The 17240-nt window shown below is 51.5% G+C and overlaps 1 protein-coding gene across 2 annotated transcripts in view; it reads right to left on the bottom strand.

Moving 5' to 3' along the window:
• Positions 1 to 17240, bottom strand: part of EFCAB5 (EF-hand calcium binding domain 5) — a 106404-nt gene that overhangs the window by 59903 nt on the left and 29261 nt on the right. For both annotated transcript variants that reach the window (XM_029613459.1, XM_029613460.1), the window contains 2 exons: positions 9913 to 10069; positions 7025 to 7088 (listed from right to left, as the gene is read on the bottom strand). In XM_029613459.1, coding sequence (XP_029469319.1) covers positions 7025 to 7088; positions 9913 to 10069 — 221 coding nt within the window. The remainder of the gene's footprint in view (positions 1 to 7024; positions 7089 to 9912; positions 10070 to 17240) is intronic.

Genomic DNA, 17240 nt, shown 5'->3' with positions numbered 1-17240 from the left:
GAGGACAGGAACAGACAGAGTGATGAGAGTCAGCAGGAGGAGGCAGGAACAGACAGGGTGATGAGAGCAGGAGGACAGGAACAGACAGAGTGATGAGAGTCAGCAGGAGGAGGCAGGAACAGACAGGGTGATGAGAGCAGGAGGACAGGAACAGACAGAGTGATGAGAGTCAGCAGGAGGAGGCAGGAACAGACAGAGTGATGAGAGTCAGCAGGAGGAGGCAGGAACAGACAGGGTGATGAGGACAGGAACAGACAGAGTGATGAGAGTCAGCAGGAGGAGGCAGGAACAGACAGGGTGATGAGAGCAGGAGGACAGGAACAGACAGAGTGATGAGAGTCAGCAGGAGGACGCAGGAACAGACAGGGTGATGAGAGCAGGAGGACAGGAACAGACAGAGTGATGAGAGTCAGCAGCAGGAGGCAGGAACAGACAGGGTGATGAGAGAAGGAGGACAGGAACAGACAGAGTGATGAGAGTCAGCAGGAGGAGGCAGGAACAGACAGGGTGATGAGAGTCAGCAGGAGGAGGCAGGAACAGACAGGGTGATGAGAGCAGGAGGACAGGAACAGACAGAGTGATGAGAGTCAGCAGCAGGAGGCAGGAACAGACAGGGTGATGAGAGAAGGAGGACAGGAACAGACAGAGTGATGAGAGTCAGCAGGAGGAGGCAGGAACAGACAGGGTGATGAGAGCAGGAGGACAGGAACAGACAGAGTGATGAGAGTCAGCAGGAGGAGGCAGGAACAGACAGGGTGATGAGAGCAGGAGGACAGGAACAGACAGAGTGATGAGAGTCAGCAGGAGGAGGCAGGAACAGACACGGTGATGAGAGTCAGCAGGAGGAGGCAGGAACAGACAGAGTGATGAGAGTCAGCAGGAGGAGGCAGGAACAGACAGGGTGATGAGGACAGGAACAGACAGAGTGATGAGAGTCAGCAGGAGGAGGCAGGAACAGACAGGGTGATGAGAGCAGGAGGACAGGAACAGACAGAGTGATGAGAGTCAGCAGGAGGACGCAGGAACAGACAGGGTGATGAGAGCAGGAGGACAGGAACAGACAGAGTGATGAGAGTCAGCAGCAGGAGGCAGGAACAGACAGGGTGATGAGAGAAGGAGGACAGGAACAGACAGAGTGATGAGAGTCAGCAGGAGGAGGCAGGAACAGACAGGGTGATGAGAGTCAGCAGGAGGAGGCAGGAACAGACAGGGTGATGAGAGCAGGAGGACAGGAACAGACAGAGTGATGAGAGTCAGCAGCAGGAGGCAGGAACAGACAGGGTGATGAGAGAAGGAGGACAGGAACAGACAGAGTGATGAGAGTCAGCAGGAGGAGGCAGGAACAGACAGGGTGATAAGAGCAGGAGGACAGGAACAGACAGAGTGATGAGAGTCAGCAGGAGGAGGCAGGAACAGACAGGGTGATGAGAGCAGGAGGACAGGAACAGACAGAGTGATGAGAGTCAGCAGGAGGAGGCAGGAACAGACAGGGTGATGAGAGCAGGAGGACAGGAACAGACAGAGTGATGAGAGTCAGCAGCAGGAGGCAGGAACAGACAGGGTGATGAGAGAAGGAGGACAGGAACAGACAGAGTGAGAGTCAGCAGGAGGAGGCAGGAACAGACAGGGTGATGAGAGTCAGCAGGAGGAGGCAGGAACAGACAGGGTGATGAGAGCAGGAGGACAGGAACAGACAGAGTGATGAGAGTCAGCAGGAGGAGGCAGGAAGAGACAGGGTGATGAGAGCAGGAGGACAGGAACAGACAGAGTGATGAGAGTCAGCAGCAGGAGGCAGGAACAGACAGGGTGATGAGAGAAGGAGGACAGGAACAGACAGAGTGATGAGAGTCAGCAGGAGGAGGCAGGAACAGACAGGGTGATGAGAGTCAGCAGGAGGAGGCAGGAACAGACAGGGTGATGAGAGCAGGAGGACAGGAACAGACAGAGTGATGAGAGTCAGCAGCAGGAGGCAGGAACAGACAGGGTGATGAGAGAAGGAGGACAGGAACAGACAGAGTGATGAGGACAGGAACAGACAGAGTGATGAGAGTCAGCAGGAGGAGGCAGGAACAGACAGGGTGATGAGGACAGGAACAGACAGAGTGATGAGAGTCAGCAGGAGGAGGCAGGAACAGACAGGGTGATGAGAGCAGGAGGACAGGAACAGACTGAGTGATGAGAGTCAGCAGGAGGAGGCAGGAACAGACAGGGTGATGAGAGCAGGAGGACAGGAACAGACAGAGTGATGAGAGTCAGCAGCAGGAGGCAGGAACAGACAGGGTGATGAGAGAAGGAGGACAGGAACAGACAGAGTGATGAGAGGAGGCAGGAGGAGGCAGGAACAGACAGGGTGATGAGAGCAGGAGGACAGGAACAGACAGAGTGATGAGGACAGGAACAGACAGAGTGATGAGAGTCAGCAGGAGGAGGCAGGAACAGACAGGGTGATGAGGACAGGAACAGACAGAGTGATGAGAGTCAGCAGGAGGAGGCAGGAACAGACAAGGTGATGAGAGCAGGAGGACAGGAACAGACAGAGTGATGAGAGTCAGCAAGAGGAGGCAGGAACAGACAGGGTGATGAGAGCAGGAGGACAGGAACAGACAGAGTGATGAGAGTCAGCAGCAGGAGGCAGGAACAGACAGGGTGATGAGAGAAGGAGGACAGGAACAGACAGAGTGATGAGAGTCAGCAGGAGGAGGCAGGAACAGACAGGGTGATGAGAGTCAGCAGGAGGAGGCAGGAACAGACAGGGTGATGAGAGCAGGAGGACAGGAACAGACAGAGTGATGAGAGTCAGCAGGAGGAGGCAGGAACAGACAGGGTGATGAGAGCAGGAGGACAGGAACAGACAGAGTGATGAGAGTCAGCAGCAGGAGGCAGGAACAGACAGGGTGATGAGAGAAGGAGGACAGGAACAGACAGAGTGATGAGAGTCAGCAGGAGGAGGCAGGAACAGACAGGGTGATGAGAGTCAGCAGGAGGAGGCAGGAACAGACAGGGTGATGAGAGCAGGAGTACAGGAACAGACAGAGTGATGAGAGTCAGCAGCAGGAGGCAGGAACAGACAGGGTGATGAGAGAAGGAGGACAGGAACAGACAGAGTGATGAGAGTCAGCAGGAGGAGGCAGGAACAGACAGGGTGATGAGAGTCAGCAGGAAGACAGGAACAGACAGAGTGATGAGAGTCAGCAGGAGGAGGCAGGAACAGACAGGGTGATGAGAGCAGGAGGACAGGAACAGACAGAGTGTTGAGAGTCAGCAGGAGGAGGCAGGAACAGACAGGGTGATGAGGACAGGAACAGACAGAGTGATGAGAGTCAGCAGGAGGAGGCAGGAACAGACAGGGTGATGAGAGCAGGAGGACAGGAACAGACAGAGTGATGAGAGTCAGCAGGAGGAGGCAGGAACAGACAGGGTGATGAGAGCAGGAGGACAGGAACAGACAGAGTGATGAGAGTCAGCAGCAGGAGGCAGGAACAGACAGGGTGATGAGAGAAGGAGGACAGGAACAGACAGAGTGATGAGAGTCAGCAGGAGGAGGCAGGAACAGACAGGGTGATGAGTCAGCAGGAGGAGGCAGGAACAGACAGGGTGATGAGAGCAGGAGGACAGGAACAGACAGAGTGATGAGAGTCAGCAGGAGGAGGCAGGAACAGACAGGGGTGATGAGAGCAGGAGGACAGGAACAGACAGAGTGATGAGAGTCAGCAGCAGGAGGCAGGAACAGACAGGGTGATGAGAGAAGGAGGACAGGAACAGACAGAGTGATGAGAGTCAGCAGGAGGAGGCAGGAACAGACAGGGTGATGAGAGTCAGCAGGAGGAGGCAGGAACAGACAGGGTGATGAGAGCAGGAGGACAGGAACAGACAGAGTGATGAGAGTCAGCAGCAGGAGGCAGGAACAGACAGGGTGATGAGAGAAGGAGGACAGGAACAGACAGAGTGATGAGAGTCAGCAGGAGGAGGCAGGAACAGACAGGGTGATGAGAGTCAGCAGGAAGACAGGAACAGACAGAGTGATGAGAGTCAGCAGGAGGAGGCAGGAACAGACAGGGTGATGAGAGCAGGAGGACAGGAACAGACAGAGTGATGAGAGTCAGCAGGAGGAGGCAGGAACAGACAGGGTGATGAGGACAGGAACAGACAGAGTGATGAGAGTCAGCAGGAGGAGGCAGGAACAGACAGGGTGATGAGAGCAGGAGGACAGGAACAGACAGAGTGATGAGGACAGGAACAGACAGAGTGATGAGAGTCAGCAGGAGGAGGCAGGAACAGACAGGGTGATGAGGACAGGAACAGACAGAGTGATGAGAGTCAGCAGGAGGAGGCAGGAACAGACAGGGTGATGAGGACAGGAACAGACAGAGTGATGAGAGTCAGCAGGAGGAGGCAGGAACAGACAGGGTGATGAGAGCAGGAGGACAGGAACAGACAGTGATGAGAGTCAGCAGGAGGAGACAGGGTGATGAGAGCAGGAGGACAGGAACAGACAGTGATGAGAGTCAGCAGGAGGAGACAGGGTGATGAGAGCAGGAGGACAGGAACAGACAGTGATGAGAGTCAGCAGGAGGAGACAGGGTGATGAGAGCAGGAGGACAGGAACAGACAGTGATGAGAGTCAGCAGGAGGAGACAGGGTGATGAGAGCAGGAGGACAGGAACAGACAGTGATGAGAGTCAGCAGGAGGAGACAGGGTGATGAGAGCAGGAGGACAGGAACAGACAGAGTGATGAGAGTCAGCAGGAGGAGGCAGGAACAGACAGGGTGATGAGAGTCAGCAGGAAGACAGGAACAGACAGAGTGATGAGAGTCAGCAGGAGGAGGCAGGAACAGACAGGGTGATGAGAGCAGGAGGACAGGAACAGACAGAGTGATGAGAGTCAGCAGGAGGAGGCAGGAACAGACAGGGTGATGAGAGCAGGAGGACAGGAAAAGACAGAGTGATGAGAGTCAGCAGGAGGAGGCAGGAACAGACAGGGTGATGAGAGCAGGAAGACAGGAACAGACAGAGTGATGAGAGTCAGCAGGAGGAGGCAGGAACAGACAGGGTGATGAGAGCAGGAGGACAGGAACAGAGTGATGAGAGTCAGCAGGAGGAGGCAGGAACAGACAGGGTGATGAGAGTCAGCAGGAAGACAGGAACAGACAGGAAAATGAGAGTTGGCAAGAGGACAGGGACAGACAGGGTGATGAGGGCTGGCAGGAGGACAGGAACAGACAGGGTGATGAGAGCAGGAGGACAGGAACAGACAGAATGATGAGAGTCAGCAGGAGGAGGCAGGAACAGACAGGGTGATGAGAGCAGGAGGACAGGAACAGACAGAGTGATGAGAGTCAGCAGGAGGAGGCAGGAACAGACAGGGTGATGAGAGCAGGAGGTCAGGAACAGACAGGGTGATGAGAGTCAGCAGGAACAGACAGGGTGATGAGAGTCGGCAAAAGGACAAGAACAGGAGGATAGGAACATACAGAATGATGAGAGTCGGCAGGAGGACAGGAACAGACAGGATGATGAGAGTCGGCAGGAGGACAGGAACAGACAGGGTGTTGAGAGTCGGCAGCAGGACAGGAACAGACAGGGTGATGAGAGTTGGCAGGAACAGACAGAGTGATGAGAGTCGGCAGAAGGACAAGAACAGGAGGATAGGAACAGACATAATGATGAGAGTTGGCAGGAGGACAGGAACAGACAGGATGAAGAGAGCCGGCAGCAGGACAGGAACAGACAGGGTGATGAGTCAGCAGGAGGACAGGAACAGACAGGGTGATGAGAGTCGGCAGGAACAGACAGGGTGATGAGAGTCAGCAGAAGGACAAGAACAGGAGGATAGGAACAGACAGAATGATGAGAGTTGGCAAGAGGACAGGAACACGCAGGATGATGAGTCGGCAGCAGGACAGGAACAGACAGGGTGGTGAGAGTTGGCAGAAGGACAAGAACAGGAGGATAGGAACAGACAGGGTGATGAGAGTCAGCAGGAGGACAGGAACAGACAGGGTGGTGAGAGTTGGCAGAAGGACAAGAACAGGAGGATAGGAACAGACAGGGTGATGAGAGTCAGCAGGAGGACAGGAACAGACAGAATGATGAGAGTCGGCAGCAGGACAGGAACAGACAGGGTGATGAGAGTCAGCAGGAGGACAGGAACAGACAGAATGATGAGTCGGCAGGAGGACAGGAACAGGAGGATAGGAACAGACAGGGTGATGAGAGTCAGCAGGAGGACAGGAACAGACAGAATGATGAGAGTCGGCAGCAGGACAGGAACAGACAGGGTGATGAGAGTCAGCAGGAGGACAGGAACAGACAGAATGATGAGTCGGCAGGAGGACAGGAACAGACAGGGTGGTGAGAGTTGGCAGAAGGACAAGAACAGGAGGATAGGAACAGACAGGGTGATGAGAGTCAGCAGGAGGACAGGAAAAGACAGAATGATGAGAGTCAGCAGGAGGACAGGAACAGACAGAATGATGAGAGTCGGCAGGAGGACAGGAACAGGAGGATAGGAACAGACTGGGTGATGAGAGTCAGCAGGAGGACAGGAACAGACAGAATGATGAGTCGGCAGGAGGACAGGAACAGGAGGATAGGAACAGACAGGGTGATGAGAGTCAGCAGGAGGACAGGAACAGACAGAATGATGAGAATGGGCAGCGGGACAGGAACAGACAGGATGATGAGAGTCGGCATGAGGACAGGAACAGTGTGAGGAGGGCTGGCAGGAGGACAGGGAGAGGTATAAGCAGGTTTCTAGAGGTTCATTCCATTTTCTTTTTTAGGCTTCATGTTGAAATTCTCCGCAGCGTGCACTAATGTCTGGGGACCAGACACCTCCTGCCTACTGAAGTCCTGGATACACTTTCACTTCATCTATCACGCTGTTTACTGAGAATACGTTTCTTAATGAAAATTTGTTTACCAAAAATAAGTACAGTTGTGACTGTGAATCTGGCAGACTGAAGATGAATTTCCCTTTGAGGTGCTGCTAACATCTACAGCACAGCTTCGGCCTCATCTCACCTTGTTCTCTCTCCTGCAGACTCTGAGAAATGACTTCCTGGAAGGACATTAGGGCGCTCTCAATCTGCAAGCCAAGCACAAGATTTGAAGGACATATTTACTTCCTTCACTGAGTGAAACAGAGCCCTGGTTTATTCAGCTGCCTGGCAGTCTGGTGCTGGGGGGACACCGTGCATGAGTACTGCTGGTGCTGCACCTGTAACCCACTCCCGATTACTCACAGCGCTAAACTGATATGCAGCAAATTGCAGCTGAGAGGTGATTCCCCCAAAGAGCTTACATATATACCCAAGAAAGAATAAGGAGCATACACAGGGAGAACAGGCGGAGGACCTTTTGTGGGAGAGAAGCATTCAGTGGCCAAGTCTCAGTCCAGGAGTGGTTCTGGCAGATCTGTAAATGCACTGCCACATCCAAAAGGGAAAATCTGGAGGACTCTCCACTTGGACAAATAGGGAAATTAGGGAAAGGTTTCTGTGCTTGGAACTCTCTTCTCCACCCTTCTCCCATCCAAATCCTCTCCTCTGTAGGATGGTTTAATCTCTGGTTGCGCCTCTGCTCGGTACATGAGTACATCCCAGCTGCCAGCCAAAGAAACCTGAGTTACTGTAGGATATCACTCCCTATCCAGCCTGCCCAGTTATTCCCATCCACACTGCTAAGGATACATCCCGGCTGCCAGCCATAGAAACCCGAGTGCCTGTAGGATATCACTTTCTATCCAGCATGCCCAGTTATTCCCATCCACACTGCTAAGGATACATCCCGGCTGCCAGCCATAGAAACCTGAGTGCCTGTAGGATATCACTCCCTATCCAGCCTGCTCAGTTATTCCTGCTCACACTGCTAAGGATACATCCCAGCTGCCAGGCATAGAAACCTGCGTGCCTGTAGTATATCACTCCCTATCCAGCCTGCCCAGTTATTCGCATCCACACTGCTAAGGATACATCCCAGCTGTCAGCCTTAGAAACCTGAGTGCTTGTAGGATATCACTCCCTATCCAGCCTGCCCAGTTATTCCCATCCACACTGCTAAGGATACATCCCAGCTGCCAGCCATAGAAACCCGAGTGCCTGTAGGATATCACTCCCTATCCAGCCTGCCCAGTTATTCCTGCTCACACTGCTAAGGATACATCCCAGCTGCCAGCCATAGAAACCTGAGTGCCTGTAGGATATCACTCCCTATCCAGCCTGCCCAGTTATTCCCATCCACACTGCTAAGGATACATCCCAGCTGCCAGCCATAGAAACCCGAGTGCTTGTAGGATATCACTCCCTATCCAGCATGCCCAGTTATTCCCATCCACACTGCTAAGGATACATCCCGGCTGCCAGCCATAGAAACCCGAGTGCCTGTAGGATATCACTTTCTATCCAGCATGCCCAGTTATTCCCATCCACACTGCTAAGGATACATCCCGGCTGCCAGCCATAGAAACCTGAGTGCCTGTAGGATATCACTCCCTGTCCAGCCTGCCCAGTTATTCCCATCCACACTGCTAACGATACATCCCAGCTGCCAGCCATAGAAACCTGAGTGCCTGTAGGATATCACTCCCTATCCAGCCTGCCCAGTTATTCCCATCCACACTGCTAAGGATACATCCCAGCTGCCAGCCATAGAAACCTGAGTGCCTGTAGGATATCACTCCCTATCCAGCCTGCCCAGTTATTCCCATCCACACTGCTAAGGATACATCCCAGCTGCCAGCCATAGAAACCTGAGTGCTTGTAGGATATCACTCCCTATCCAGCCTGCCCAGTTATTCCCATCCACACTGCTAAGGATACATCCCAGCTGCCAGGCATAGAAACCTGAGTGCCTGTAGGATATCACTCCCTATCCAGCCTGCCCAGTTATTCCCATCCACACTGCTAAGGATACATCCCAGCTGCCAGCCATAGAAACCTGAGTGCCTGTAGGATATCACTCCCTATCCAGCCTGCCCAGTTATTCTCAAAAACACTGCTAAGGATACATCCCAGCTGCCAGCCTTAGAAACCTGAGTGCTTGTAGGATATCACTCCCTATCCAGCCTGCCCAGTTATTCCCATCCACACTGCTAAGGATATATCCCAGCTGCCAGCCATAGAAACCTGAGTGCCTGTAGGATATCATTCCCTATCCAGCCTGCCCAGTTATTCCCATCCACACTGCTAAGGATACATCCCAGCTGCCAGTCATAGAAACCTGTGTGCCTGAAGGATATCACTCCCTATCCAGCCTGCCCAGTTATTCCCATCCACACTGCTAAGGATACATCCCGACTGCCAGCCATAGAAACCTGAGTGCCTGTAGGATATCACTCCCTATCCAGCCTGCCCAGTTATTCCCATCCACACTGCTAAGGATACATCCCGACTGCCAGCCATAGAAACCTGAGTGCCTGTAGGATATCACTCCCTATCCAATCTGCCCAGTTATTCCCATCCACACTGCTAAGGATCCATCCCAGCTGCCAGCCATAGAAACCTGAGTGCCTGTAGGATATCACTCTCTATCCAGCCTGCCCAGTTATTCCCATCCACACTGCTAAGGATACACCCCAGCTGCCAGCCATAGATACCTGAGTGCTTGTAGGATATCACTCCCTATCCAGCCTGCCCAGGTATTCCCATCCACACTGCAATGATATATCCCAGCTGCTGCTTGTAAAATATCTCTCCTTATCCAGGGCAATATTATTGACTTCCTCATTTGTTCTCTGCCTCCTTCCTGAAAAGAACCAAATGCCTGAGCCTGCCGCTCCCAAATTCTAAACCCTTGGGGATGGGAGTTTGCTCCAGGTATGCAGATGGTAATGCTGAAGTCAAATACCCTTTAAGCCTTGAGGTCACTGCTAGAGTTCACTGTATTTCAAGAGAAATTTGAAGTGGAATTACAAGTGGCAGAGGGATCCTTCCAGTGCTATCCAGCGTCCATTCCTCTAACTGCAGAGCCACAGCCTCCTTCCTCTTGTTTTGTTCTTCAGCCTGGATCTTCTCCACCTCCTCTCTCCACTCCCGGGTTTCCTTCATCTCTGTCTTCAGTTGGGATAGCCTGAGGGGAAGGAGAAAAGGGTGTGGTTTATTTCCAGCTGTCGCAGCACTGACCTTTCTAAGAGTTCAGAGGAATTCTGAGCAGCACAGCAGCAACCCACGCTATTCTCCTTATGAAAAAAGAACAAGGGGAGTGTGGACAGTTATATCAAGGGACCGTCTGCAAGATCCTGCCACAGAAGCAACAGGCAAAACATGGGGCTTCCTCTTGAACTACGGAGTGATTGCTTTCACTTCCTTCCGAGAGAGAGAGATTCTTTTGGGGGCAGTGTCTTCAAATGGTGTTAGTTTTGTGCCCACACAAAACTGATGGATGGCCAGACCATGAATAATCACATCGATAGGAAGGGAGGAATGGCCAAAGATTGGAGATGTCCAATCTTCGCACAGTTTTAAGCATCGATATTTATTTGATTTGTGGATTATAAATGCCGTGTAGTGTCACATTTTCAAACCCATTAGGTATTGATGCTCAAACTGTGAAATGTTTGGACATCTCTAGTCTTTGACCATTGCTTCCTGCCTATTGATTAGTCCTGTGCGCAGCACGACTCGACTGAACGTCACTCAAAAGCCAGGATCCAATTTCCATCTCTCAGATTTACTTCTGAATATTTGCATGGTGTGCAAGAGCTCAAGGGATGCAATATATGCGGGCAACATATCAAGCTCTTTTTTGTACAATTGGGACTAGTTCTATATCTCTCTGATTGCATTTCTTGGGGCTTCAGGATCTTCTTTTTCGCCATACATTGTACAGAATAATTGCTTGGTGCTGGCACTTCTAGTAGCAATGTTGTTCTCGTATTTTTCTCCTTTAGCACATTGTCTGGTTTCTTGCATCAAGCTTTTAATTAGTTTGAATTTCCTGCCCCTCTCACTGGCAAGCCTTTCCCCAGATAAGTCATTAGCCGGCTAAAATTTAGCCAGATAAAAAGAGGCGGGGGGGGGGGGGCATTCTGGGGGTGTGGCTGGCACCTATATTTAGTGCTTAGCTAGTTGGAAAAATCACTGTCCTATTACCTATTACCTTTACCCAGGTAATATTCAGCAGCAGCCTTACAGTATCTGGTTAGCATCCCGTGCCACTGAATATCCTGGTAAAGTTATCTTCTTGTTTACCGGCCTGCTGAATAGCGACCTCCTAGAGTTTGCACAGGTTCCAGCGGATTAGACTTGCCTCCTTATTGTGCCTCTCTGTATGCAGGTGTACTGCCATCCAGGGCCAGCAGAAGCATTAGGCGGGATAGGCGGTGGCAGAGGATCCAGTAAGAGCGGCAATTTTGAAAGGACGGATGAGATGAGAAGTGGCGCAAGTGAGCCAAGGAGCTGGGGGGCATTTTCTGTTTTTGGGTATGTATTTCTGTGAAGAACTGGGGCTGTTTGTCGTGTGTGATTTGACAGAGAGAGAGAGAGAGAGAGATAGAGAGATCAGGTGACGACATCATCACCAAGGGCAGCTGGACACCCTTCCAATGGCACTGCTGCCATTAGCACGTCACACCCAACAATGAGGTGTGAAACCATTTCCAGTTCTCTTGTACACAAGCTGCATTTGTCTGTTTTACCTGTTTTTTCCCCCCTATGCTGGATGTGAACCATCCATAGTTCACAGTTCTGTGCTGCAATTATCAATCTCTCATTTTTAGATTTACGTTTACCTCAGGGCTGGCGTGACCATTAGGTGGGACTAGGCAGCTGCGTAGGACTGCACCAGTGGCGGGACAGCACCAGGATATGTGAGGGCGCCATTTTCAAAATGTGAAAGGAGCAACAGAAGTCACAGAGCACTTACGAGAAAGAGACAGAGAGAGAACACTGTAAGAGGGAGACCATAACTCTATATATCTACAACTGTCGGAGGGGCACATTCAACTCAGGGTGAGTTTGGGGAGGGCGGTATTACATTAGTTTGCCTAGGGCACTACAGACCCTTGCACCAGCCCTGGTTCACCTCGCCTTAGCATTCCTGTGTCAGATTTTGATCTACTGTTACGCTTCCCAGTCACGGAGCCCCATGGCCAGCTTTGCTCACCCGACGTTGCGCTGCTATGGACGGCGCACTCCCAGGCTTCCTTGTAGCAGCGGGGAGCTGCCACCGACTCTGCTTCTCATCTTTGCGGCCCTGAGCACTGCTGCCGCCATTGAGCTGCTGCTGCTCTCACGCAGCTCAGGTGCTGCCAACGCCGATGAGCCTCGCATCACAGGATGTCGCCAACTTCCGCTTCCAACTAACCTCCTAGGTGCATGCGCATGCCTCTCACCAGGATTTAAAGGGCCCATGACAGGAAAAGTCCCGCGGACCTCCTGAATCACATCATCTCCCAGGAACTATATAAGGATAGTCCCTGACTTCAACCAGTGCCTTGGCAATAGGTCTCCTCGCTTCTGAGTAATGGATTGCCGTTCCAGAGTTCCTGCCTCCCATGTTCCTTGCCTTCCTCCTTCATTCCTTCAGACCATTCTTGGCTTTGATTTCAGCCTGGACCTTGACCATAAGTTTCGCTGCCCACTCTGACCTTTGCCTGGATCTTGACCATGAGCTATGCCACCTGCCTCAACCGTTGCCTGTACCTTGACCTTGAGCTCACTGTCTGTTCCTAACCTCAGCCTGAGTTCCAGCTGCATTACTTCACCTGGACTTCCATCGCTGCAGAGGCCCTACCTAAGTTCAGCCAGTCCCAGCACCCGAGGGCTCAACCTAATGGGAAAGTGGTCTGGTAGTGGTGAAGCTCCAGCTGGGCCTCTGCTTCCCACCAGCCTCATCTACCGATGGTGGGGTCCTATGGTGCTCCTCCCCACAGGTAGCTTCAACTCCCCTTTGGTCCAAGGGTCCACCAGCATAACAGATTGCCATGGCCATGGATTTGGTGAAAGCTTCCACTCTGCAGATCATTCCAGGCCTGGCCCAGAAAATTCAGGAACAGCAATGTTTCTTAAAGCCCTAGCGGCATCTATGGAGCACCTCAGCACCTGCCTAGACTCCTCTGTTCCAGTGGGTATGCCGACTCCGACTACACTGATGCCAATAAGACGACCTACATTCTTTCCCTCTTGGATGGTAAGGCACTCGCCTGGACCTCTCCTTTGTGGGACCTCTAGAGGCAGATTGGCCAATCGGGGGATTGGCCGTGACAGAGCCGCGCTCTGCAGACCACGTGGTATCTCCTGGGCCAGCCTGGGCAGCAAATACCCGGGCCGGTCTTCATCGGGAATCCGCCGCTGGGGACCTCCCATGGTTTTTGGAACTTTTCAAGACCATGTTTGATGACCTGGGTCGCCAGGCCGCTTCCAGCTCCAAGCTCCTCCATATCTGCTAGGGCAGTCATTCTCTCTCCAATTACACTATTGAATTTCGTACCCTGGCCATGAAACTCCATTTGGGAGAGGATTGCCTTTTCTCCATCTTCCTGGATGGATTATCATCCCGAATCACATCTCTAGCTCCCCCATTAACGCTTCCTATGGGCACCCAGGAATTCAACATGTTAGCCTTAATAAATTAAGGGGCAGGTGGAAATTTCCTAATGAAAGCTCTTGTGGAACAACTTCAGATTCCCATGGATCTCTGCCTGATGTTAGGGTTTTGAGGTGTTGGAGTGGATTCTTGGGTACTGCGGTGATGACCACGCCCACGGGGAGAAGCCCCTTGAGGAGCCGCAGTACTGGGCTAGACTCAATACACGGAAACACTGTGAATTCGTATTTATTATACAGCTTGGTAGTACTGCCCAGGGGTGGCAGTAGTGAGGTAACCCAGTAGGTAGTCCAGGGGTCCTCAGGAGAGGAGAACAGTCCCATGTTCGTGTGGCAGCGCAGTGTGGAAGAGGGAGCCCGGATGTAGACTCCCAGCGCTGAAGCTGTAGATGATATAAACTGAGAGGTTAGGTTACTCACTGAAGTAGATAGCTATATAGATGATATCCTGGCAGGCAGAAGTAGTAGAGCTGTAGGCATCAAGTAGGGAGAGCAGGCCCTCAAGGAGTGAGTACCCGGTATCCCAGTTAGGTATCTGAAAGAAAGCACAAGGGCCCCCGAGGAGCGGGTACCCAGGTTAGAGTTGGCCCCAAAGGGTAGAGAGCTTGCAGCGGCAGCTGGGAGCTCCAGAGCAGCTTAGACCGGTGCAGTACTAGTCCGAATCCGAGTCCGAGTCTTTGCTAACTCTATTAGTCAGCAATGAAGGGAAGGCTAAATACCCGGATGGCGTGACATCACTCAGAGGGGACGCCCCCAAGGTTCCTGCCATGATGTGGATAAAGACGTGGGTGGCGTGCGCGCGTGCACCCAAGGAGGCTCCCAGGAAATCCATGGCGAACATCGTCACCATTGCCATTCTGAGGATGCCTGAGAGGGTGGCATGAAGATGCGGCAGCAGCCATCTTCCCAAGGCTTGAGGATAGAGAGTGAAGAAAGATGAGGCACAGAGGTCGAAGCCGTCTGAGACCGACGGACGCAACACCTGATTCCTCTGCTTCTCTCCTCCATCCACGGGGATCCTCTCCCAGGGAAAGTTACCCGCATTATCGCTCCCTTGAAGCTCCGTACCAGATCTCTTCATGTGGAACACCTGGCATTCCATGTTCTTGATAAATCCATACATCCCTTGGTTCTGGGAAAACCTTGGCTCCAGCAACATTCTTCGCAGTTTGATTGGACTGCCCTTCAACTGTCACGGTGGGGTCCTAATTGCCATATGACCTGCTTAGAGAAGGTAACCACCGAGCCATGTCTCACCACTACCAAGGATCCTCCCAGTCTTCCTCTGCAGTATGCGCAATTTGCTAATGTGTTCTCAAAAAAGCAAGCTGACATCTTATCCCCTCACAGGGAATTCAACTGCACCATCGATCTGCTACCCAATACCAAACCTCCTCAGGGAAGGGTTTACCCCTTGTCCCTACCAGAGACAAAGGCCATGTCCGAATATATTAAAGAGAACTTGGATAAAGGATTCAAATGTCGCTGCACTTTCTCAGCAGGCGCCAAGTTTTTCTTTGTGGCGAAGAAGGACAGGACCCTCCGCCATGTATAGATTATCGAGATCTGAATGCCATTCCCTGAAAGGACCATTACCTTTTGCCTCTGATCTGCAAGGAACCAAGATTTTCTCTAAATTGGACATCTGGGGGGCATACAACTTGATCCGCATTCGACAGGTAGACGAATGGAAGACAGCTTTTAATACCAGAGACGGCCATTATGAATACCTGGTCATGCAACACTCAGCCATGTTTCAAAATATGATGAACAAGATATTCAGAGACCTCCTCTATGAGTCGTATATTTAGACGACATCTTAGTCTTCTCGAAAGATCTGGCTACTCATCGTCAGGACATCTCTCAAGTTCTCCATCGTCTCCATGATAATTGGCTTTATGCCAAACTCGAGAAGTGCCTATTTGAAAAAGAAAGCCTTCCGTTTTTATGGTACATAGTCTCCAAATGAGGATTTCACATGGACCCTAAGACGCTTAAGTGCATACAAGATTGGCCTCAGCCGAGCGGATTACAAGCCCTACAGAGGTTCCTGGACTTCACCAATTATATCGCAGCTTTATTAACAATTACTCGAAGCAGGCAGCTCCACTCATTGCCCTGACCTGCAAGGGGGGCAACGCCAAACTATGGCCGCCTGAGGCTGTAACAGCCTTCCAAAAGTTAAAGGCTCCTTTTCTCCAGGAGCCCTGTCTCCATCACCCAACATCGTGCTGCTATGGCCGGTGCACTCCCGGGCTCCCTCGTAGCAGTAGGGCGCCACCGCCGATTCTGCTTCTCATCTTTGCAGCCCTAAGAGCTTCCCACGTGGCTCAAGTGCCACCAACGAGCCTCGCGGCACAAGCCAACCTCCGCTTCTAACTGACTTCCTAGGCACGCGCACGTGCCTCTCACCAGGATTTAAAGGACCCATGACGGGAAAAGCCCCACAGCCCTCCTTGAAGACATCATCTCCCAGGGATGATATAAGGATAGTCCCTGCCTTCAACAAATGCCTTGGCAATAGGTCTTCTTGCTTCTGAGTAGTGGCTTGCTGTTCCTGAGTTCCTGCTTCCCATGTTCCTTGCCTTCCTTCTTCATTCCTTCGGACCGATCTTGGCTTTGACTTCAGCCTGGAACTTGACCACGAGTTTCGCTTCCTGCCTCGACCTTTGCCTGGACCTTGACCACATGCTATGCCGCCCGCCTTGACCTTTGCCTGATCTTGACCACGAGCTCGCTGTCTGTTCCTAACCTCAGCCTGAGCTCCGGCTACATTTTTTCACCTTGACTTCCATCGCTGCAGAGGCCCAATCTAAGTCCAGCTGGCCCCAGCACCCGAGGGCTCAACCTAAGGGGAAGGTGGGCTGGTAGTGGTGAACCTTCAGCTGGGCCTCTGCTTCCCAAAAGCCTCACCTTCTGACGGTGGGGACCTGTGGGTAGCGTCAACTCCCCCTCAATCCAAGGGTCAACCAGCATAACATCTATGTGGGGTTTCTGAAGTAACTCTGTATTTCCCCCTGTATTTGTGCTTTTCCCCATTGTCTTTTCCTGTTTGCTGCTCTGATTCTGTAGTATTTTCTCTTGTCTTGAAAATTCTGTTGCTGCTTTTTCCAAGTGTACTGGTGGAGTCTCACTCATTCTTTCTGATCCTTGTAATGCTATTCTTTTTTTTTTTTTTTTCAAAATTATTTTTATTATTAGCAGCAAGAATATGCAGCCATAAACCAAATAACATTATTATAAAATCAGGGCCAACTCTATTCTAAGTATAAGGATGGATACTCATTCTACTCATTCACTTTTGTACTTCAGCACTTATTTGGGTCAGCTGATGCTGTTAGATATGTACAAAAGCCTATGATGATAGCTCTATATGATTAATTTGTTTCTATAAGACCCTTACTACCTTCAGCTCTTGGGATGTACAATGTCCATCATACACTAGTTATTATAGTCCCTGGAGGGCAGGAAGGAGTTTTCTTGTTATTACTTCCAATTTTCATAATCTATGATTCCAAAGCTGTATATAAGTGCAGGGATTGCAAGTTGATTGATGGTTTGTATTTATTCCATGTTAAAGCACTTTTCAATACTGGTTTCAGTCTCCTGTTATACCCTTTGCTGATCGTTTCGCTCAGTGATTTGTGCTGGATTGTTGCACCTTCTTTTATGCCCAGATATTTATATTATAGTCT

Source organism: Rhinatrema bivittatum, chromosome 8, assembly GCF_901001135.1.
Source record: "Rhinatrema bivittatum chromosome 8, aRhiBiv1.1, whole genome shotgun sequence".
Taxonomy (NCBI): Eukaryota; Metazoa; Chordata; class Amphibia; order Gymnophiona; family Rhinatrematidae; genus Rhinatrema; species Rhinatrema bivittatum.
The sequence above is the reverse complement of the archived record's forward strand: the minus strand, read 5'-3'. Positions and strand labels throughout refer to the sequence as shown.